At 40.8% G+C, this 25416-nt stretch overlaps 2 protein-coding genes and 1 long non-coding RNA gene across 3 annotated transcripts in view; 1 reads left to right on the top strand and 2 right to left on the bottom strand.

Annotated features, from left to right (window-relative positions):
* The window catches only part of LOC129393564 (tubulin beta-8 chain-like), a 60838-nt gene extending 43059 nt beyond the window's left edge, over positions 1–17779 (bottom strand). The window contains 1 exon segment of the mRNA XM_055096477.2: positions 17266–17779. Coding sequence (XP_054952452.1) covers positions 17266–17343 — 78 coding nt within the window. The 5' untranslated portion in view covers positions 17344–17779.
* The window catches only part of LOC129393566 (uncharacterized), a 126032-nt gene that overhangs the window by 78666 nt on the left and 21950 nt on the right, over positions 1–25416 (bottom strand). The window lies entirely within an intron of this gene.
* Positions 212–11218, top strand: LOC134728510 (histone-lysine N-methyltransferase PRDM7-like). Its single transcript, XM_063593814.1, has 3 exons — positions 212–731; positions 1133–1200; positions 2028–11218. Exons 1-3 carry the CDS (start codon positions 468–470, stop codon positions 2374–2376), a joined length of 681 nt encoding a protein of 226 aa, XP_063449884.1. The 5' UTR covers positions 212–467; the 3' UTR covers positions 2377–11218.

Raw genomic sequence — 25416 nt, 5'->3', positions numbered from 1 at the left:
AAGTCTCTCTGAAGCAGTAAAGAGGGGGAGACTAGAGTATGTAGAAAGGTAGATGCTAATTTGATGGTAGGAGATTTCACATTTTCTTATGAAACAAGGACAAACACCCCAGACTCCCAATTTTACCCATCTACTCTTCTCCAACCTAGAACTCAGGAGGAAGGAGACCGTAGGAAAGATGTATAGCCTGCGAGAAAGAAAGGGTCATGCATACAAAGAGATCAGCGAGCCACAGGATGATGACTACCTCTGTGAGTGACCCTTTCAGCCACTCACACAGCTTGCTGTTATGTCCTGGTACAATAATTTCATCATTTGGCCCACAAATCATTCCCTTACTCGAATGAATTAAAGTACAGGATTGGGGCTAAATAATGTGAGTGCCAAGCTCTTTCTGAAGCTCTTATATCAAGGAACATGCATTACAACTTTCCTAATCCCTGCTTCCCTCACTTCCAGATTGTGAGATGTGTCAGAACTTCTTCATTGACAGCTGTGCTGCTCATGGGCCCCCTACATTTGTAAAGGACAGTGCAGTGGACAAGGGGCATCCCAACCGTTCAGCCCTCAGTCTGCCCCCAGGGCTGAGAATTGGGCCATCAGGCATCCCTCAGGCTGGGCTTGGAGTATGGAACGAGGCATCTGATCTGCCACTGGGTCTGCACTCTGGCCCCTGTGAGGGCCGAATTACAGAAGACGAAGAGGCAGCCAACAGTGGATATTCCTGGCTAGTAAGAAGAGCCTGCTGTTTCCCCTGTTCTGTCTTCCCACATCCCTTCTGTGCCTTTGGTGGGACATCACCTTCTACATGTTAGGATATAGGTAGGGATAACATGGTTAGCTCTGTGTACTCAAGGGTCTTTGCATGAACATGGAACTCCTATTTAGAGATCACAGGGTACGTGGGAGCAGAGTGGTACAAAGACAAAGAAGTGCATCCTCCCTTTTGGAGCTTCTGCTCTGATTGGACAAACCAACTCAGATGTGTAGATGATGACTAAGGTGCATGCCATGTGGTCTCAGTTGGCAGTTGAAGCTCTGCAGGTCCAAAGGCCATTGATGACCGTGGAGTAAAATAATTCTTCAGATTTTTACCCTCTAAAAAGTCTTTACCTTATTTTTTGAAACTCAGATCACCAAGGGGAGAAACTGCTATGAGTATGTGGATGGAAAAGATAAATCCTGGGCCAACTGGATGAGGTAAGGCCACTAGCTCTCTTAGTTTCAGAGAGAACCTCCATCTCTCACAAACCCGGACTTCCTTCCTTCTCATTATGCCTCCCTCAATGATTTTCACATCCCCTATTTCTATTTTTCTCCATACAGTGCTGTTTTATACCATCAACTTTTAGAAATAAAAAATAAAAATATAGATATTATGATTTATTGGTATCAAAACACAAATATGTATGCTAGACAAAATTGAGGCACCAAGATAAACCTTGACAAGGTTAATTCATGCTTTAATTTATGTAATCCACATTTGTTAAACACTTAGTATGTTCCAGGTTAGGAAGTGAAGTTCACTACTTGAACAGAAGTGAGCTGCAGGATGACCCAGCCCCTTTCCACAATGGGCTGTCGTTCTATCAGAGAATAGAAAAATGAATCAACTATTACTGTTCTATGTTATTGGGCCAAGAGAAAGAGGCTTCTGAGTTTCTCTAGGAATCTGAAGAAGTCAGGTGAATGGCAGCTGAGTGAACTGTAGGGTGATTAGAGGAAGGCCTGTCAAAGAAAGATGGACTTGAGCTGAGTGTAGAATGATGTGAGCTAATCTAGAAGCAGAGCACGTGATCAAGCACCAAGTTCTGTGGTATAAAACGAATTAATTTAGAGTTTAGAGAAGCTAGAGGTCAATGTGTTTTATGGCCAATCAAGGTGGAGGTAAGTCTGGAGTTGGGCTTTGAAAAAATGGCTGATTAGGCACAGCAGGGAAGCATTCTAGGCAGGATGAGCACTGTAGTCATCCTGCCTAGAGGGAACTCACTGCCTCTTTTCTTTCCCTTTGCCTGCCTTGACCCCAGGTATGAGAACTGTGCCCGGGATGATGAAGAGCAGAACCTGGTGGCCTTCCAGTACCACAGGCAGAGCTTCTATAGAACCTGCCGAGTCATTAGGCCAGGCTGTGAACTGCTGGTCTGGTCTGGGGATAAGTATGGCCAGGAACTGGGCATCAGATCTTCTATAGAACCTGCCGAGTCATTAGGCCAGGCTGTGAACTGCTGGTCTGGTATGGGGATGAGTATGGCCAGGAACTGGGCATCAAGTGGGGCATCAAGTGGAAGAAAGAGCTCATGGCAGGGAGAGGTAGGCATCACTATTACTCTTTTAAAAGGACAGGAAAGAAAGAATTATCCTAGAGAATTTTCATGATTGAACACTTAAGTAGACTAAAACGCCGTCTAAAGTCAGTAAAATTTTACATCAGTGGCTCCAAAATTAAAGATTCATGTTATGTGCCTTTGCCTCTTTGGAACAGTTTTTATATTTTTAAATCTTTGTTCCGATTTTATATTCAAAGTACTTCAGGCACAAAGTATATAACAGCACACAGTGCTCAAAGACTTAAAGACAAAAATCAAGTTCTCAAACACCTACCAGCTCTCCCAACAAGGTAGTTTCTTCTGGTATTTCCTTGATATTTCTTAATGATATGCATATGTTGTTATTCATTCATTCATTATCTCAATTAGCTGTCATGTGAATTCCTACTCTGTGCCAGACGATGTTGCAGGAAGTGTAAATACAGACTGATCAAGACAATCAAAAAAACTGCTCTTGAACAGATGACTTGTGAATTAGGGAACCATATGAATACACACAGACATATGTGTAATATCAGACGGCGATTAGTGCTTTGAAGAAAATGAATCCAGAAAGAATACCTGGGATCAGTGTGAGACCTGGGATCAGTGTGAGAGCTGAGGTCAGTGTGAGACCTGGGGGTCAGTGTGAGACCTGAGGTCAGTGTGAGACCTGGGGGTCAGTGTGAGGTGAGAGTAGAGTGTTGCAGGGGATTGTCAGGGAAGGTTTCTCTTAGGAGACAGCATTTGAGAAGTGCAAGTGCCTGTGGGCCAAGGATTCCAGGCACAGGGCGCAGCTAGTGCAATGGTCCTGAGGCCAGAAAGAGTTCAGCTTTGGTTCATTTTTGGAAAATAGGCTGCCATGGGTCATCCCTTCAGAGCTGCTCCAGTTTCCAAGTGAGAGAAAACGGTGGGCAGGATGAAGGTGGGGAGCATGGCGGTAAGCCTGAGTAGGGATATATTTTGAAACAAGACTTCCTATTATATTTAAAATGGGTTCAGACTGAATGAAATAACTCAAACATGAATACTTGATGTGCAGCCTGACAAAGAGCATATTCTCATTTTATGATTTGTGGAATCTGAAATAGAAGCAGTCCATGCACCTAGTTGGCGCAGCAGGACCCACAGTCCTTTAGTCAGTGGGACCTGGACCACTCTGTGTTGGCCAACCTGAATCACACTTCCTGATGGAGAACCAGGCACATAACAGTCCTCAATTAAATATGTCCTTTTGAATGAGGACACTCAAATTCAGCCTAGCCTAGCCTGTCACTCACACACATGTACAGATCCCAGGGTCCACACAGATACAGATCCCAGGGTCCACACCTATCACATATATGAACATTATCACACAGACCCCTGCAGACACATCTGTGAGGCATATGCATTCCCAAACACACAGACAGACTCATGATAAATTTGTTCCTACCCAGCCGTGACTTCTAAATGCTTGGGGAAACCAAGACATAGTAGAAAGGAGTGTGCAATTATCATTTCCCATGATGCCGTTACTTAAGAACTCTTTGTGTCCATCCTTCTAATGGCACCAATGCCTCCCATCAAGCCTTAAACCTCACCTAAATTATGTCATTGGGCTTTTTCATCCATAAATGAGCATACCAGGTGCCAAGGGAATCAATATGCCCTTTCACATGCCTTAGACCAGTGTCCAAAGAAAGATAAAATGTTATTCTATAAAAGCTTTCTCCCAGCATTTCTATTCCTTTACATTTTGTCCCATATACAACTATGGTTTTCTAATGATCTTATTTCTGACAGCTGTTTTTCTTCAGAACATCAACAGCTTCTTTCCTAAATTAGTTTTAGTATGAGTTCCATTTCTAATTAGCTCAAATTAAAGTCCTAGAGAGCAGCGAGGTAATATTTAAACCCTCAGGCTAAAATTTCGGAGTAGGTGCAGAATGTTGACTCTAAATGAGTTTTTCCTGTGACATAACACGCATGAAAGCAGGATTTCCTTCATGTGTGAAATGTCTTAAATCAGACTTACCCTTTGTGATTCTCTTTTAGCTTTAAATGTCATTTAAGAAAAAAAAAAGAAAAGAAAATTAAGCATGACATTCCCCAATATCCTCTGCTCACTGTGTTATAATCCCTATCACTCCCCAAGTGAATTGGAGAGAGTGAAGACACAATGAACAGAAACTTCCCTGATGCTTCACAGAGGAAGTGTTCTCCAGGACCACACAACCTCCACCATGTCCATCTATGAAGGGCTGTGGCAAGCCATATACACAAAGATGCCTGTTTCCTGTCTTCTCGGTTAAAAACAAAAACAAAACACTGGAAGGAACCCCAAAGCCAAGCTGCCATGGGTTGCAGAGTGCCAGCCCTTAAGTAGTGTTGTCCATGGGTAAACAGGAGACGGAAAAGGGCAATTTCAAGAAATAACAAACTCAAGGCATGAATATGGTTATCCAAACATCAAGGGACTCCTTCATTTGCATTTGGATAATTGTGCAGTTATATGATTTGTTACATGGAGACCAGATGGAAGTAAGAGAGCTCATCCTCAACTTCCTGTACCTCTGGAAGTCTTTACACACATGCTGGAGAGACAGATGAGAGTTCATTAGCATCAAACCACCATGGATTTCATAATCAATTCCTAATATCTGAATAAGTGCAGAAAAGTCACAGGCATCTAGAAGTGTGGCCCAAGTCCTGTTCTTCAATCGGCCCACCCATTTCTCAAGATTTCATTGAGAAGATCAAGAAATCTAATCTTCCTTGGATGCAAAATGGAGGTGGTGAAAATTGGAAGTATGTCCTTCCTGGTAATGAGGCAATTTCAGTACATAGGAAGTGCTCTGAAATCTTTAAGGTATACAGTCTGACTCACTAGAACGAGAAAGGGCCCCACTTGTTGCCATTTTATGAGGTGACCACCCCAGCTGGATAAGAGCTACAAGTGTCCATTGGGTCTACCTGGGTGTGGGTCAAGAAAGCAGAGTTGAGTGCCCTGAGGTAAGCTGAGATTTTGGTGTTCAATGGGAAAGAATGTAAGAATTGACTTTGCCACCTACTGCCTGAGTGACTTTGCGCAAGATCCCAAATCCCTATGTATCTCGATTTTGTTATCTAAAAGATCACATGATGGAGGATGTAAGCAAGTAACACAGCCAAGACCCAGTTTACAGTGTCTAGTACCTAACAGACTCTTGACACGTTTCACTTGCCCTTGAGTCAATCTTTCCATGTCACTGAATATTCTTCCACAACATGATTTTAATGGATATAGTCGTCCATTGTTTAAATGTACCATTATTGACCAATGTAAAAATGTTCTTTTACCTCAAATTTTTATATGTAAAACAAAAACATGTTTGAGGACTAAACCCACACTGTAGTATAAATTAAACTGGATGTAGGCCAGGCATGGTGAGTCACACCTATAGTCCCAGCACTTTGGGAAACCAAGACAGGAGGATGGCTTGAAGCCAGGAGCTCAAGAGCAGCCTGGGCAATACAGCAAGACCTCATCTCTACAAAAAAATAAGAAAAATTAGCTGGCCATGGTGGCGTGCACCTGTAGTCCCAGCTTCCTGGGAGGCTGAGGTGGGAGGATCCACGGAGCCCAGGAGTTTAAGGCTGCAGTGAGCTTGGATAACGACTGCACTCCAGCCTGGATGACAGAACAAGAACCTGTTTCAAAAAAGAAAAAAGAAAAAAAAAACCTAAAAACTAAAAACTGGATGTAGTTTGCTAATAACTAAACAGCAAATTAATTGTAACATGCTGACATATCAACGATGTCTTTCTTCTTTAATCATAAACCTGCTCACTAAGAAGCTGCTGAAGTCCATGGTAGTGACAGGTACATGTCTGCATCCTTGTCCTGACCTGCATCTTCTTTGATTGTCCCCATCTGTGTCTACGACTGGCACTGCCGAACCGGCTTGCTACCTGATCAATGTTGTACTGAACCGGACTGCTAACTGATCAATGTTGTTGAGCTCACTGCACAAAGCTGTTCTTACAAGGTAGATTTCTGCCTGGAATAGTCATACTTACACTGTTTATATTCCTTACTCCTGACCCATCCAACGCAGCACAAGTTCTATTTATTGCCATAAAAACATAGGTCATTTGGAAACACCTCCTTCATTTCTATGGAATGTTCAAACATTTCTGACATTTTGGACTCTGTTCTAGCCTCTTGTTAAATATATCCAGAAAAGAGACAAAGCTTTATGGGGGGGCTATATGCACACATATGCTATAGAATAAGCTATCTAAATGCTTAAAAATACTTTCCATCTGGCACCACACCTTAATAGGTAGACAGAAATTAAGTATGTGTATATCTATCTGTATAGATACGTATAAATATATATCCCCAAAACAAAAACTCATTCTCTTACTTATACATAGGTAGAATATAGGTGAATATACATATACATTTATAGGTAGAACAAAAAACCCCTCAGCCTCTTTAGGGCCATGTGTTTTCTCTGAGTAATTGTCACAATTAATTAAAATACATGTGTATGCCTTTTTAGATAAATTCCATCAGACCAGTTTCTGTCTGGTTGGAAAATAATAACTGCCTATTTGCTAAGTGCCCCTGCCCCCATACTATGTTCCAGTGAACTAAAGACCTCTGGCAATCATAGATTTACAGCTCAGCAAGATTAAACAATTTATTGTTATTTATGACATCCAAGCTGGATCCTCTGTATTATATTCCACATTAGCATCTATCACTTTACATTTGGGAGATCCTGTCCAAAAAAAGATTATGCCTCCTAACCAAACATTCAGCAGGGCTGCAGGAACAGACCCCTGAACAAACATCCTGCCAAAGTACTTTAAAGCACCGTGAGCTCCCACAGCTGTGCATTTTCAGACGACTCAGCAGATTAGCATGGAGTCTCTTAGCCTCTGCTTGGTCTGTTCCTTTCAGTGATCTCTCACATGGCCCAGTCCATTCGGTTTGAAAATCCTCATGAAATGAGCAGATTAAGATCTGGCTTCAGTAGAGGGCCATGGGGTGGGCATGGAGGGGAGAGGGTTTGCTCTTAACACAGCCTGAGCCTCAGAAAGGTTTCAGATGGAAAAGCATGGCACTGACTCAGCTCATGCTTAACAGGAAATAATGCACAGACCACACCAAAAAAGTCCTTTATGTTGTGTGAAAGTCTATGCTGGAGCAGCTGCTGCCACCTCATGTACTGTGATAGAGTGTGCATGTGTGTGTTTGTGTGTGCATGAGTGTGAGTACGCACACAAATGTGTGCTGGGAGGGGGAGGAGATCACACCTTCCACAGTCGCCACCTCAGCCTTAGCTAGCAGCATGGAGAAATGCCAAAAGTCAAGAGGAAGCTGCACCAAAGCAACTGTGATCACCACATCAGCAGGGGCTTTCTGGTTAGTAGAACTACCGGGACTGAAAAACACACATGATCTCATCCTTCTTTTATTTTAATCAGAGCAAAATATTTTTATAATAATTGTGTTATGTGAATAAATAATTCATAATGCTGTAACCCATTATCACATTCAATCCTCCTAACAACCCTAGAAGATACGTAGACACGTATTATTACTTTCCCTATTTTTATAAATGAGGAAATAAACCCCAGAAGGCTAGGCAACTTCCCCACGGTCATATAACTTGCAAACAGTAGTATCATGATTCAAATCCAAAGCTTCTCCTTTTGTCTTTATCATTTTAATTTTGAAGGTAATGCATATGCATGTATGATCTTTTAAATCCAGAGATGTATATGGAATAGATAGGAAAAGGGACTCTCCTTCCCCATTATACAGCCCCTCCACCCAAGCTATATACACTGTTGACTAGAGTATGTCCTTTCAATCCTATTTTCTATGCCTACATTATATACAGAAAAGCAGGATTACGTTACACACAATATTCCAGTCATTGCTGTTTTTCACCAACAAGCTATCATTCACATCTTTTTCATACTACATATAAATTTATATCCTTTATTTTAGTGGTGTATATTGTGCAGTTGTGTCATAAATTATGTACCTGTTCTCTGTTGAACATATAGATTTTTTCTGAGTTTTTCCTTAGCAAAATGCTGCAGTGAGTACCCTTGTACATAAATGTCTGTATATTTGTTCTAGAAAAATCTAGTAAAGATTCTTAGATTAAGAGATTCCCAGGTTATTAGAAAACTACTCTATTAATTTAGATATATACTTCCAAATTGCCTGACCAAAAAGTTATGTCAATTTAACTTCTATGAACAGTATACAAACATGACAATTTTACATCACCTACACCAACTCTGGGAAATTTCATCTTTTTTACAAGTTGATGGATTGTTTTAATTTATATTTCTCTGGTTATTAATAAGGTTGGCCACCTGTTCATGTGTTATTATTGATGATATTTGTATTGAATTGTTTGAATTTTCTTGATTTTGAAAACCTTTTTACATGTCATAGATATTAAATATTTGTTGTAAAACTCTCCTTCCAGTATTTTGTATGTGTTTAGTCAAGTAGAATAAACTCTTGTCCTCTGATTTCAGATTCCTTTGTCTTTCCATTAGAAATCCCTAAATGTAAAACTACATATTGATAGCTAAAAACCAGGATGTTTACTAGAGAAAAGGAATACAAAGGCAATAATTAAATATTATATTTATACAAAATACCTACTAGTACAAACTTAAAAAGAGAAAGTAAAAGTCAAATGCTTCTATGACTTCAGACTAAGAAAAAGAACTTTTGAGGTTGAATGTTCCTGAAATTTTTCTTTTCATACAACTACGGACATGACTTCAAAAGTTGATGTTACTAAAAATGTAAGATATGAAAGATATTTGAAGACTCAGAGAAGGTGGATTTTCATTTTAACAAGTCACATATATATTCTAGATATCCTCTTATTCGTAACTAAGAGAGTCAAATCAGATGAAAGAATCTAAAAATTTCCCTTTGACTGTGTTAAGTAGAAGTAGTAGAGGCATATTGGCCAAATCTTGAGTGTTTGCAAATTGACTCTTAAGGCTATAGGCTGGCACAGGTCATTGAAGCCCTAGCTTTTTATCTTTAATTTTAAAATCCCCAAACAATTTATACTAATTTTTCTTGTCCATTATTTCCAAATAATCTTGTTTAAATGTTATTACAGTGCTTGCTCATGTTACTGTTGTCTAACAGAAGGGTATCCGGGGCCTTAAAACTGAGAGGGTTAGGATTAATGATTCCAATACCTATGCTTGGACATCTCCAAAAGTGGGTTCCAGCTTCTTGTCCTCAAGTCTATATAGAAACTAGCAAACTTCCAGAGTTCACAAAAGGCTCAAAGAGAACAGATGTTTTATAGAAAATTCTTAGAGCAAGTTTCACGCATAATGTTGCTGATGTGTGTCTGCCTTTTCAATAAACATCACTATGCTTTATCACAAGATTTAATAAAGCAGCTTAGTTAAAAATGCCATCTGGGTCTCTGGACACATTAAACAAAGCTTAAAATAACCACCCCAGCAACTGGGAGGACCCAACTGTTCTCATAATCTGTCCCACTCCTTTTACTTCCCCATAAAAAGAGTGAATGAAGACCACAGACTAAAAGCATCCAGAATGAACTGACACAAACAGGGAGATAGATGGAGCCAAGGGCTCCTGTAAGTTTGCTATTGCTCACATAATAGATTTGCTAATTCCACAACCTGCGGATGGTGATTCAGAAAGGGAAGCAGAAAGAGGGAAGAGAGAATCATAGAAGGGCTCATTCAAGTTTTCTAATGTATCACAAACCTGTCCTCCCTAATGTCTGGATAATAGCAGCCCATTCCATTCACCTATTCTGTAGTGAACTCCAGTAGAAAATACAAAGCCATCACCACCCAGTTCTTTCTCCCTTCTAGAGATGAGATATTAGCCACCCAATCCCAGATTCTCAGATCCATTCCAGGAAAGAAGCCCTAGGTATTGAAGCACAGCTTTCCCTCCCTCCCTTCTTTCTTCCACCCCAAGATTTGTTCCCCAGATAGTTCTAGTAAATGCAAAACCAAGTATATTCTCATTCTTTAGAGCAACCAGCTTTTCATGGCCAACTGGAATCAAATACAACCTGCACAAACATCTATCTGGAGGACACTCCCAAGGCTCCTACTGAGCCAGCCTTCTGCATACCACTGCATTTCAGCTTCCTAGTTCACAAGACACTGAGACATTCTTGAATTCTGCAAGGTGCACTGTGTGTTAATATCATTGCTGCTCATCATGTGGCCAATAAAGGGCATGACTAGTCAACAAATAAATTTTCTCTTGGCTAAAACTTGCAACAAAACTGTAAGCTGTTTACCAAGGGGCCCACTACAGGTTATATTCAATACATACAGTCAAATCATAATTATCTGAGATGTATTCAGTTGACCATACACCTTTATATTTCAGTAAAAGGTCTTTACATTTCCCAGTGCTATCGATGTTACAAAGTGCTTTCATATGCAGTGCTTCATCTGATTTCCAGGATAGTTAAATGATCCTGTCATACCTGATTTTTAGATGAGGAAACAAGTGGTTTCTGGGTATTTCAAGAGGCTAATGCATCTGCCCTCCAACTTGTATGTGAAAACCAAAAACAAAATTCCAAGGCCCCTCAACCATCTGAATGGACTTTGACTCTTTTGGTCAATATATGGCAGAGCTAGGAAAAGAAGGTGAGTCTTCCAGCTGCTGATACAGGGTTTTTTCTGCCATACTCCATTACCTCCAAGGCTAAAGTCAAAAGAGGGTGTGGTTATCACATGAAAAAATCTGGTTTGGATTTCCCAAATGTGTATGTAGTATTTGGTGATTTATCTGAATTTAACCTACAGTTCTTTTGGGTTGTAACAGTCTGACTCCATTTTTGAAAACAAAACAAAATCGATTTTAAATGCTGAATTATAGATCTTTGCTGTCCAGTATGGTAGCTACTAACCACTTATGGTTATTTGCATTTCTATTTTAATTAATTAAAATTAAGTAAAATGCAAAATTCAGTTCTTCAGTTGCTCTAGCCACATTTCAAGTGTTACAGTAGTCACATATGGCTAGTGGCTGGGACAATGCAGATTATAGAACAGTTCCATCATCAAAGAAACTTCTATTGAACAGTGCTATTATATAACGTCATCTCCAGAGAAAGAAGACTTTAGAAAAAGTCAGAAACGGCCGGGCGCAATGGCTCACACGTGTAATCCCAGCACTTTGGGAGGCCAAGGCAGGCAGATCCCTTGAGGTCAGGAGTTCAAGACCAGTCTGGCCGACATGGTGAAACCCCGTCTCTAGTAAAAATACAAAAAATCAGCTAGGCGTGGTGGTGCATGCCTGTAACCCCAGCTACTCAGGAGGCTGAGTTGGGAGAATCACTGGAACCCAGGAGGCAGAAGTTGTAGTGAGCCAAGATTGTGCCACTGCACTCTAGCCTGGGTGACAGAGCAAGACTCCATCTCAAAAAAAAAAAAAAGAAAAAGAAAAAGAAAAAGTCAGAAACATCTTGAGGCAGGCACAGTGCTGTCATCTGTCCAATATTGAAGATGATTTAAGAATAAGAAAGAAGAAGAGAACAAAGAAGAGAAAAAGAAGTTGCCTTAGGTGTACCTACCCAGAAAAGGACAAAGGCATTCTTGTAGTCATTGTGTTGTATTTTAGCTCTTAAACTTTTTAAGAGATTAGAACAATTTGACACATAGAAGATCTAAACCACTGAAGAGGCTCTGAAGCAGATAAAAGTAGAAAGAAAATAAAAAACTAATTAGTTACAAACTAAGCTTAACCACAATTCGTTTAAACGATACTATTTACTCTTCACATGATTGGTTTTTCTTTTGCTTTATAGTATGACATAGTTTATATCTTTCAAGGGGAATTAAAATATTTCTGGGAATTTTTAAAAGTAAGTTCACACAGCCACATAAAAACTACAGAAACAGATAAAACCTATCTTCTCATTTATTCCCTAATCCATTCAAATTAAATATAAAAATCCAAGCATCCACAGTGATATTCAAAAAAGCAAAAGTGAGACAAAACAAAATTCATTTGTCACCTGTGGAGGTAGTTACCTCACCTAATCTTCACTCCAAACACCAGTAATTTTTAAAAGACAGAAATAAACATATGTTCTGCCTTCCCGGAAGGAACTATGTTTCAGGGTAGCCAAATAACCCAGTTGTGAAGAAAATGGTCTGCTTATAGAAAAATGCCAGCTAAAACATGTAGATAGAATTAGAGAATTAGAAATTCACCATTTTGAAACCCCTAATGAAATAATCAAATCAAGCAAGGATCATTAATAAATGCTAAAACAATCAAGTAACTATTGATACAGAATATAACTGAATATACACATGGTACAAAGTTCACGTCACAGACTACTGGCTTGACCCAAGGGGGAATATAGCAGAGGAGATAGGCAGTGATCACCCTAACCTTACGATCATCTCACCATCACTAATGATGGGATGTGAATACACATTATTGCCTATGAAATAGTCTTTAAAAAAAGAAGTTGAACCTGAATCTAACTAAACCTTGCAATGGGCTGAACGTGTATGTCTTCCCAAAATTAATATGTTGACATCCTAACCCCAAAGGTGCTGGTATTAAAAGGTGGGGCCTTTAGGGGGTCATTAGATCATAAGGACAGAGCCTTCATGATTGGAATTAGTGCCCTTATAAAAGAGGCCCCAGAGAGCTAGCTAGTCTCTCCCACTATGTGAGGGCCCAGCAAGAAGGCCAATCTATGAACCAGAAAGCTGGTCCTAACCAGATATCAAAACCGCATGCTCCTTGATCTTAAACTTGCTAGTCTCTAGAACTGTGAGAAATAAATTTCTGTTCTTTATAAGTCATCCAGTTTTTGGTATTTTGTTATAGCAGGCCTAAAAGCCTTTAGAACTAACTTCCAGTTAACCAGGAAAAAACAGAGTGAAAAGTTAAATGACACCATAAAAAGCAACCAGAAAATTCCAGAAGGGGAAATATTCTACAGGACCACTGACTAGTTTTTCAACAAGTCAATTTCATTAAATAAATACATAAACAAAGAGTGAGGGTATTTTCCAGGTTAAAAAAGTCTTGAGCTAAATAATCAAATGCAATGTGTGTCCCTTGATTAGAAGAAACTAATTTGAACAAACCAGCCACAAAAGATATTTCAGGGAGACCAAGCTGGAAGGATCACTTGAGGCCAGGAGTTTGAGACCAGCCTGGGCAACGTAGTAAGACCTCCATCTCTACAAAAACAATAAATTAGCTGGGCATAGTGGTGTGCACATATAGTCCTAGCTACTCAGGAAGCTGAGGCAGGAAGATCACTTGAGCCCAGGAGTTTGAGGCTGCAATGAGCTATGATTGTTTCACTGCACTTCAGGCTGTGTGAAACAGCAAGACTTTGTCTCAAAAAATAAAAGGACATTTCATAATACTTGAGGAAATCTGAATGTGGACTGGGTAATAAATGATATAAAAAAACTATTTTTTATTTTGTTTGAAAAGATGATTTTGTAACTATACAGGAAAATGTTCTTATTTTTTAGAAATCTGCACTAAAGAATTTAGGGGTAAAATATCATTTTCTTTAATATACTTTCAAACACAAGCAAAAAATAATCATGACACAAATATAGCAAAATGTTTACAATCTATGTTCTATGTTTGCCTATGAGTGCCATTAATCTCATCTCTCTGCTTTTCTGAAAGTTTGAAAATTTCAAAGTTTTATAATAAATTTGTTTACATCCCATAATTTTATAATAAATTTTTTAAAGTTTGAAGCAAATCAACAACTATAGCTTCAAAAATATCCTGACCCACAATAAACATTGAACAGGGTATATTTCTCCCATTTCCTAAAAAAGTTGGCCCAGGAAGGAGTATGAGAGCTGCCATAGCTCTCCCAAGGCTCATTATTCTCCATCACTCCATGGGAAATCCCAAAATAAATTTTTTAAAAAGTTGTTTAAATTTATAATGTTTTTGATTCTATAATAATTTTATAATAAAATAATTTTATAATGTTTTTGATTTTATATTTTTAATTTATAAAAATTTTTATACATGTTTATGTTTGAAATGTCTATTTCAAACTTTATGAGATATTAAAATATAAGTAATATAGTTCATCACTTTAGAAATGCCATGCTTTTCTTCTCCAGCAATTACATAATCAAAGAGTAACTGTAGTTTTTCCTAGAACATTGCTTTGTAGGCTGGGCATGGTGGTTCATGACACTTTAGGAGGCCAAGGCAGGCAGATCTCTTGAGATCAGGAGTTTGAGACTAGACTGGGCAACACAGAGAAACCCTATGAGTAGTAAAAACACAAAAATCAGCTGTGCGTAGTGGCGTGCACCTATAGCCCCAGCTACTCAGGAGGCTGAGGTGGGAAGATCACCTGAATCTGGGGAGGTCAAGGCTACAGTGAGCCAAGACTGTGCCATTGCACTCCAGCCTGGGCAACAAAGTGAGACCCTGTCTCAAAAAAAAAAAAATGAAATTTAATTTAAAAAAAGAAAATTGCTTTGTAAAATTAACTTTTTCAATCAAAACCAGGATTTTTCAGATATAGAGAATGCAGCCCACTGGTCAGATTTGTCAGTTCAAAGAGAATAAATTCTAGTTTCCTATTTTTCTAGCCTGCTTATGATTATCCAATAGGATATCAAAAAAGACCAAAGCCTTTGGGATCCAAGTTCAGTATTCCTGAGTCTAACTCAGGAGGCCAAATCAGGAGACAAGCACATTCTCATCAATTTTCAATCATTCAAGACCAATTTTGCTTATAATTATTCAGTTCTTTTAGACCGCCTTTCTCCTGAAGCCAGCCTTATGGCTGTTCACTTCACTTTAGCATAAGCCCCCAAGAAGGTGAACAAAATGAGGAAAAGATTGGTTAAAGTTGGCTGTTTGAAATTCTGAAACATGTCCACCATTCCCTTCACCCATGCCCACCCCTCTTAGAAGTAGTACTTTCAGATTATTTAAAAGTCGATGCTTCTATGTGGATTTTGTCATCTGTCCTTTATAACAGCTAGTAGGTTTAATTTGACTCTATTTTAAGCATATATTGACCTATGCTAATTATCTGTTAAAATAAATTCCACTCTTAGAGTTAATAAAGTGTGTTTGTCATGGAAGACCCATTGAAGTAAGAAGCTGAGGAGCCCTTATGGTAAAGTGGGACAAGAAATAATAAGACATAATAATTTTCCCATGCAAATCAACAACCGTAGCTTCAAAAATATCCTGACCCACAACAAGTATTGGACAGGCCATGTTTCTCTCACTCCCTAAAAAATTGGCTCGGGAAAGAGTATGAGAGCTCCCATAGCTCTCCCAAGGCTCATTATTCTCCATCACTCCACAGGAACAGCCTGTCAGAGAAGAGTGAAAGACCATTTGTCAACCTCTCTTCAACTCCCTGATTCTAGCCAAACTTCATCAATCCCAAGGGAGGAGCCAGAGAGAAATCAAACCCCATATATCCAGCATCATTGTCTACTGGAGTCAAAAATCGCAATTCCACTACCCACCCCAACACCACTGGCCCTGTTTCTCCCAATTGCTTTTTATTGTGTTTTTTTAAAAATCCTCTTTCCCCATCCCTGCAACACCGAGAAGGAGGAATTATAGTAGATAAATATGAAGCATGGAGATCCTTTAAAAATGTTTTTAATAATAAATGAGAAAATGAAAAGGAGAGGGTTGGGAAGGAAGGAGGGAATTCAAATGCCAGGGAATTGTTCAGTTTCGCCTTTAAAGATGTTAACACTCATTTATACATCTGCAAGACACTCCCCTTAAAGAAAAGTTCTCTGAGTGTGGGTCTGGTTGCATGAATAAGGATAAAATTACTTTTTTAGACGATGTTTCCCACATATCATTCAGAGACCCCTGAAATTAGGTATCCCTCTTGTAGATGTCCTTGAGATGCTGCTGGACCTGGGAAAGAGGAAACTGGGATACGGGTCTATGCCAAAAGGTGCTTCTAGTTATAGGACAGAGAGGAAAGGGGCAGAGGGAGAAAAACCCGAAGTCTGAGAATCTGGATTGCAGAAGACTACCGAGGTCGTGGGAGAAGGGAGAGAAAACAAGGATGAAAAGCGAAAGGGGAAGAGGCATGAAATGTTGTCAAATGTCAAAAGGCATTTGGAGAGAAGTTGGGAATTGCATTAAGAAAACCACTGCAAATCTCATTTCAGACCATTTAGAGATATGCCCCCTGGGAACTGCGAGCTCAGGCTGTTTAGCATCAAACAAATGGATCCACTCCATCCCTACCCTAATTAAATAAATCATTCAGTAATTCCACTGGGTTAAAGAACCAAAATATTAAAAACCTTCAGGGCCTACTCTTGCCAAATATGTCAGGGATCGTGTGTGTGTGTGTGTGTGTGTGTGTGTGTGTGTGTGTGTGTGTGTGTGTGTGTGTTCTGAGACACCACTACTGTTAAATAGGCAGAGCTAAGACTTAGGGGACTGGCAGATTATTGCAAAAAGGGCACGGGGCAGAGGGACTATGTTGTGAGCCTGGGAAAGAAGTTTGTGTGGGGACTGTGGGCAGTGAACGCGTTGGGAACAATGTGGAAAACTGGGAGCTGCCTTGGAATCTACAGGGCCGGGTAAGAGAATGTCCGAAAGAAAAATGAGCAGGTGCGGGATGTGTGCAGAGTCGGAGAAGAGTCCAGGGCGCCCGGAGTGGCTCCAGGAACGACGGACACCCCTCAAGGCTTTTGGGGGCGGTGGGTACTAATAGAACCCAGTGTCCGGGGTGCGCCGGGGAGGCTGCGAGCGCGGCGGGAGTGGGGCGCTGGAGGGTGAGGACGCGGGAGTGAGGAAGCAAAGCCGGGGCCGGGCAGGGGCCCCCCAGCTGGGCCCGGAGGCAGCAGGGGTACAAGGGCTAGGAGAGGCCATGGCGGCAGCGCGGCAGGAAGCGAGGGGCATCCGGACACTCACCCCGTTGGCCGCGGCCATCTGCACCACGATCTCGATGGCCATCCTGCTAAAGTACCTGCCGTCGCTGCCCACCACCATGGTGCAGCCCTGACGGTCGCGCAGGTCGATGGACGACAGCACGCTCTGGATGAAGTTGGGCAGGTAGTTGCGCTGGCCCTCGAAGAGGCCGGTGGGTCGCCGCAGACCCCCGCCGCCGGCCGGCTGCCAGTCCTCGTAGGGCGCGGTGGGCGCTGTCAGCACCGGGATGGGGCTCCCCTCCGTGGCGCCTCCTGGCCGGTCCTGCTGCGGCTCCCGGGGCCGGAGGGAATCTGCAGCCTGCCGGGGGCCTCCACCAGCCTGGCTGCGCGCCGGGACTCCGCCTCGCGCCCGGGCCCCCTCTCCGGCAGGGCCGCGCCCTGCGCCCTGCGCCCGCCCGCCTGGGGACCGCCCGCCCCTCCTCTCCGCGCGGCCGCTCGCTGACTCCCTCGGCGGAGATGGCTTCTGCCTTCCTGTAAAGTTTTCTCCCGCCCACCTTCTCCGCGGCCAGACCGCCCGAGGTGCCCTCAGTTTCTCCCCAAGTTGGACTCACTTTCGGGGTGTCCCAAAAGCCTGATTCCAGGGCCTGCTAGCCCGACCCCGGTGACGCCTCCACCCGCGCCTGGCCCCAGCCTTCACCCGCGATCGCCGCCCTCCGGGGCACACCCTCCGCCAGAAAACAGCCGGCGGGCGGCGAGACTTTGGGCAGAGTCCGGGTTCCTCTCCGGCGCCAGGCCCGTCTCCCTGTCTCCCTGGGAGTGCGCAGCCTACACGCACCAGTTTCTCTTTAGAACAAGGACGGGGAGGGATTTGGGAGGGGGCTGAAACCTCTTGCCATCAGCAAACAGCCTCAGCCAAAAATAACCCTGGAAAGGCGAGCTAAGGATGGTTATCTCCTGCCAGCGCTGAAATCGGAGGCTGGGCGCTGCGTGTGATATGTGTGTGTGTGTGTGTGTGTGTGTGTGTGTGTGTGTGTGTGTACCCTCCCACCCCGACCATTTGTTGAAGGGAATCACCACTGTCAGACTTCAATCCAACAGGACCCATTCGAGCCATCCACACTTGCCCCAGCCTCCTCCAAAACAGCACACTTTCTGGTATGGACAATTCTTTTTTTTTTTTCACTTGTTTGTTTGTTCTGGTGGTTGCAACAGCAGCAACACAGACGACACATATTTCCCTATTCTTCTCGCCCTTCTCACCCTCCCTACCCAGCTCCTGCCTTAGAAACAGGCTTGGCCTACACTGTATCTGTCCACACTGTCTGAACTCTTCCCTGAATTAATCGTTTTCAATAGGAGGGGGCTAAATCCCTTATTAATGCCCTACCAGGAGTGAATGAATAAAGCCAAGTTAAAGGGGAACTGGGTACCACATACTGTGCTAGGTTCCTTTGCATGCATCCTTTCATTCTGCTGGAGCTAAAGATGTTCTGCCTCCTCTCCATAAAACGCACCCAAATTCCAAAACCAGGAAATTCTCCATAGAAAATAGGAGTGAAGAGAGAAAAGACTAACAGGATAAAACCCAAAGCAGGAAGAAAGTTCTGTCTCCCATTTCTCTCAAGGAATTTTTGGACCCACCAAGGCTACTGTCCTGAAATATCCTGCTGCTTCTCCTTCCCCAAATATTGTCCACTTCCTGAGAGTGAGGCTGACTTGCCGCAGGCTTATAAAGTGTTTGGTCACAGTAAGACAACTGTGAGTAATAACACACATTGTATACTGTTTTGCAATTGATAAAAGGCTTTGCATCTCTTTTTTCTTTGGAGGCTGAAGAAAAGAAGAATGGTATTCACGCAGTTCCCATTTTACAGATGAAAACAAGAGGACTTTTTCTGTGAAGTCAAGAAAGTGGTTACAATGGTACTTTCCGCCTGTCCGAATTATGTATTGCCCCTCCCCTTTCTATTAATAACATTGAAGTGTGATGGGAAAACCACTGAAACCGTCAGTTGAAACCTGCTGGGACTTTTTAGCCATTCTCTTCAACATAAAGAATGGGTGTTTTTGGAGGGGGTGAGAGGAATGGGGAAATGTTGTCAAAGAGTACAATGTTTTAGTTGAGACAGGAAGAATACATTTTGTTGAGATCTACAGCACAGCATGGTGACTGTAGTTAACAATGAAGTATTGTGTATTTCAAAATTGCTAAGATAATAAATTTCAAATGTTCTCAACACAAAAAAGATAGGTTTTGAGGTGATGAATCTATTAATTCTCTGGATTTAATTATTCCACAATGTATACATATATCATAACATCACATTATACCTCCGTAAATACATAGAATTTTAATTTGTCAATTAACTTTTTTTAAAAGAATAGTGTGGCCAGTCGGGGAGGTAGTTTTTTTTTTTTTTTTCCTCTAGTCTCTACTCAGTCTCCAAGATCCCATTCCCCATAAAGTTCCTGTCACCCAGGTGGAGTGCAGTGGCACAATCATGGCTCACTGCACCCTCTCCCTCTTGGGCTCAAGCGACCCTCCCGCCTACAGGTACATGCCACCACACCCAGCTAATTTTTGTAGTTTTTGTAGACATGGGGTTTCACCATGTTGCCTAGGCTGGTCTTGAACTCCTCAGCTCAATCAATCTGCCCACTTTAGCCTCCCACAGTGCTGGGATTACAGGTGGGAGCCACCAAGCCCAACCCATAAAGTTCCTAACTTTTTATCTCCCTGGGAGTGCACAGCCTACACACACCAGTTTCTCTTTAGAACATACTTAAGAGTCTTGGCTTAGCATCCAACAGACAGAACTTTAACACTTCTAGGGATCTGTGCACCTGTCTATGGTGTGGGGTTTTTAAGATCTCTTTCTAATGACACTTCATTTTGCAAAGCAGGACAGTTTCATTCCTAGAAGAGCAGGTATGGTAAATCCTTTTTTCCAGTAACGAAGACAATGATCCAAACCCTAAGCCTCAGAGAAGCCCAGAAACCCTCCAGGCCTCCATCTCTCTGCTCCTAGCACCTGCCTCTCTCTTGACATCAACATCATTCTCCCCTCTCACAGCCCAGCTCCTTCCACAGAGCCAGGGATTAGGCACCAGCACCTCAGACTAGATTTTAGAGAATTACCATTCAAGAGGCAATCCTCTTCCCTTGGTTCCAATTTCAAGGTTCTCAAAGACTGGAACAGGGCTGTTTGAGGCAATGTGCCCTACCACATAGCCAGAAAGAACCTTACAGTGAAAAGGAAAACAATTCTTCCAAAGTAAGGGGGTGCTGATCCCCAGAGGTAGGACAGATGGGCAACCAAACAGTAACCAGGCCACCACGTGCTTCACACTCACTGATCAAGGATTTCTAAAACCACTTTTCTTTTCTCTGAATTTATATAGGACTTTGTATCACTCATAAAGGAATGTCTTATAGGCTGATAACACCTTTCTATTCATGCTTATACTTAACATTTAGGCTAGGATAATTTCCTAACCTCAGTGTCCTCACTATAAGATGGGAATTATTATAATCCCTACCTCATAAATTGTTGGGAGGATTAAAATACTTAGTAAAGTGCCTGACTAATAGAAAGGCATTCAATAAATGTTAGCTATTCATGGTGTCATCATCATTATATTTACCATTATTACTAATCTCCTGTATTGCAAGAATTACACTTTATATTTTTGTAGACCATCACTGTAGCTAAAGGGTCTTTGGGCCATAGGTGATATTCCATAAAAGTTGGTTAAATTGATCTGTGGTTTTTGACTATGGAAACTCAGAACTACCTCAAAATGTACAAAACAGATTTACCTGCTAAATAAATCTCTTCAAAGCTGACCCCAGGTTTAATTGAATTAATTCCAATGAATTTGTCACAATGATGGAGAAAGGAAACTTAGAGGGCCCCACAGTTGTTTGCTGGTAAAATGAGAAGTTTGGATTAGATCAATGTTTCCCAAAATATTTTCCTCAGAATGTTAGTGCCCCTCGAATCCTGCACAAAGCAAGAGTTTCATGACCAAGTAGCTTTTAAAACTCCTGTACACTCTACTCCCATTCTTCACAATGCACACTTTCATATTAAAAGTTCTGAGAGGTCCTCAACAGAAGACATCACTTAACTTTTTTTTTTTTTTTAAGACAGATTCTCACTCTGTCACCCAGGCTGGAGTACAGTGGCCACCACTCCTGGCCTAAAAGTTTTTTAACCTGGTGCTTCCCAATCTAAACTCACAGGGACCAGTTTTCTTAATGAAAGAGAATCAGACTAGCTTGTAACCATAGCTGGTGACACTCCCCTGCCCCATTCCTTGTATGTCCTCAGTGGACTAGGTCAGGAATAAATAAATTTTCCTGATTCTCAAGGGCTGGACACTCCTTTGCACTGAGCTCAAAGCTTCTCTGTAGCATGGGTCACAATGAATGGTAGCCCTGATAGCCTAGAGTAGCCTTTCAGCCTTCTCTGAGCCTCTAAAGACTGAGGATCCTTGGCATGAAATAGGAGCAACTGATATACCCTTGCTTCCCCTGGGGACTCTCTTGCTCTCAAAAAGGCATCAGCCATCATCTCCATCTAGAGAATATACTAGCTGACTCAGCTTGACCAGCCTGTCCCAAAATGAGAATCTGGGTAAAATAAGTATTGAAACACTTCATTCCTTGTAGATTCACAAAACACATTAGCATATTAAAGACTATGAAGTTCTGCAGGAAAAAAAAAACCTATTTAACTTTAATCCAACATTGCCAAGTTTTATTTGACCATGGAAGATTTTTCCAAAACACTTACAAGCAGATCAAGGACATTAATCTTTCATGAAACACTTTAGATCCCCAGGGTCCTCTCCAGCTACATCATTCTGTGATTTTCTTTTTTATTTATGATGCATTAAAAGATTAATCTCTATCAGACTTCCATTTAGAAATTCACCAGAATGTGCAAAGGCAGCAGGTAAAATTGCCGAAGGGTATTATAAAAATACCTTCCAGTGATTTTTGAAACTTAAACTGAAATATTTATATAACTATATATTTCAGTTTGTATATTATATATATATGTATATACACACATATATATTTGTGTATATATATTTGTGTATGTCTATCTATATCTATGTATATATGGCATTATATCCATTTTACAGATGCGGAAACTGAGCTTTAGAGGGGGTGAGCAATTGGTCCAAAGCCACACAGCACACAGGTAGTCATTGATAAAGGTAAAAACAAGAGTTGAAGCCTGAAGTGTAAGGACACAGAGACAAGTACACAAATGTTTACAAGTTACACATATGACACGTGCCTTTAACATGAATTTCTTGAACATTCATTTAGAGGCCTTACAATGAAGACATCAGAGTGGCAGCAAGTTCTGTTGGAATCAGGGGAGCGTGTTCTTCTATAATCCCCTGGCTGACAGGAAAGCACACTGATTTGGCCCATGGTAGTTATACACTCCCATTGAGTCAGGGGCCACTTCTATGCACACAGGAGGTGCTAAAAATATGCTGTTGACTCATTGCCTCTAAGAGCAGAAGAAATGCCAAAAGTATAAGACAAGAGGCAGAAAAGCACACGGAAAATGTCGTAGGGCAGTCCTCTAAGGAAGTGTTAGATCCCTTTGAAATCTGTCCAAACACTTTCTTGTGCTGGGGAAAGTCAATTACATATTTCAAGCAACCCCACATGTCATACGAGTATCTTGTACATGTTTGCATACTCGTGTCTGTGAACTTACATCTCAGACTTCAACTTCTCGCTTCCCACCCTTATCAATGACTGCCTGCATGGCCTTGGGCAAGTTGCTTTCCCTCTTCAAAGCTCAGTTTCTGCATCTATAAAATGGACATAATGCTACCTACCTCATGGGGTCAGTGATCACATTTAAGGAGCTAATATGTGGAGATTGCTTACACAGTACCTGTCACATCATAAGGGTTTAATAAGTGTTTGATGTAATTGTTTTGATTATTACTACTATTACTAAAATAATAATTACTACAATAATAATGATTCTTATTCTCTATATTAGTATTATCTTTGAAAACGGGCATGGATTATGTCTATGTAACACTTTTGGCACAATATCTAGCGTTATATCACACACAAATTAGAGAATTCATGTTATTTAGGATGAAAAAATATTTTTACTGACCCTTAAATTCTTCGTAAGTAACTGCAAAAGAAGCCATTATCCCAACACATGAAATAAAAAAAAAATTCAGTTCCTCTGGAGTTTGTTTTTGGAGGTAGCCACAGGATACCTAAATTTTTTTTTCTTTTCAGAGAGACCGAGGGGCTCATTAGGTTGACCAGGCTGGTCTTGAACTCCTGGCCTCAAGCCATCCTCCCACCTCAGCCTCCCAAAGTGCTGGGATTACATGCATGAGCCACCACATCCAGCCTACCTAAAATATTGAATGCTGTTAATAAATCTCCTTAGGCCAGCATAAGAAGGTGATGGGCAAAACTAATGCAGGTATGTTTTTCTGGCTTTTTCATGTATTGGGCCCAACTTTGAAAAGCACTTACTATTAATGGCTAACTTGCAAAATTTGTGATTTATTAAAAGCAGATATTAATTGTTTTACCTAAAAATAATAGGCCTCTGATCTGCCAAAGATGAAGATTTAATTTCTAGGTGTTCCCCACAATACCTAGAAATGCCAGTGTAATCGATTATTAAACACTTTAGAACTATTCTCATCAAAGTTCTTTGTTATATAATACAGCAAAAGAAAAGTTTCTTTTCTAAAGACTTCTCTATACCTTTTTTAATAGTTGAATTTCATTTCTGAAGGCTCCTTAAAAGAATAGAATTTAGATCTTTATTAAAGAGGAAATATATTTTCCATGTTTAATTTAAATTACATTCCATCAGTCATTTGCAATCTTAGCCTACACGGAATTTTTTTTTTTTGGTAGTTTTTATGTTTGGGCTTTAGGAGGGGATTCCCAATAATCTCTATATAAATATTTCTAATCTCTATATAAATATTTTAACATTTCAATGTAAATTAGTTTTTAAAGCTATTTTATCCATAAAAATAATGAATTTGCATGGCTGAGGGTGAAATAATGTGTTATCAGGACCCCTCAGTTTTGGGGGTTGTGAGTAGATCCCATCTTCATGTTCCTCCAGCCCAGCCCAAGCCTGGCTCAGGTCCTCCTCCCCCTTTTGTCAGGAACCACCATCCCCAGGGATTCTATGTGCCCTGCCTGACCAGTGTTCTCCATCAGAGTTTACCAATCTTTTGTTCATTCCCTCAGAGCACAGCTAAGCAAGAGTACACTAATTTGAAAATTAACTCAAGCAAATAGAGGAACAATATCCCCAACACATTGCATTTTAACATAGGGTTTCCTGGACACACTGTTTCAACCCAAGAGTTGGGCTAATAGTAGGAGTTCCATCTGCTAAAATACGGCTGTCAGCTTCAGAGAGAAATTCATGAACGTCTTCGTAGTTTGTTTTTACGTTTCACTTGGCACTGTTTCTAAAATTTCCTCTGAAGCCAAAAAATAAGTTATTTCCCAGCACACTGGTCACTTTTCATTTATCATTGGATTGATTTTTCTAACTTGCAGTAGGAGCTAAATCGACCAGGGGGTTCTTATCCAACAGACAGCAGCAAAACTCTTTGTGTATCTGCGTTCCTTTCAACAAGTGTGACTTCCTCAATGGCATCATTCGTGAGCATAACACAGAGCTCAGCAATAACGTTTCTTCACTAACCCTACCAGGTATCCAACATAGGATGTTACTTCCTTTCACTGTTTTCCGACTCCTGGCAGATATTAATCATTGGGATTTGGGAACAAGGAAATAGAATTTCTGAGAATGCTTGGGAATTCCCAAATTCATATGATTTTCATAACACTTCACTTACAAGTTTTTGAAAAATAATAAGTGACTATAATAACAAGCAAATAGTCGTTTTTTTCTGTAACAGGATTATATGAAAAGTTTTAGTAGTCTTCTGTTTTAAAAAGATATGATAACAAATGATTTATTATTATTATGAGCCAACATATTGTAACAAGATTATAAAATCCAATAGCATTAATAGAGAAAACATTAAAAAGAAATGAATATTATCACAAAATAAATGCTAAAGAAAAGTCCTTTAAAGATTGAAAGGTAACACCACAAATACTTAATGCTTTAATCATTGTTTACATGAC

This window comes from Pan paniscus, chromosome 10, assembly GCF_029289425.2.
Source record: "Pan paniscus chromosome 10, NHGRI_mPanPan1-v2.0_pri, whole genome shotgun sequence".
Classification (NCBI taxonomy): Eukaryota; Metazoa; Chordata; class Mammalia; order Primates; family Hominidae; genus Pan; species Pan paniscus.
The sequence above is the reverse complement of the archived record's forward strand: the minus strand, read 5'-3'. Positions and strand labels throughout refer to the sequence as shown.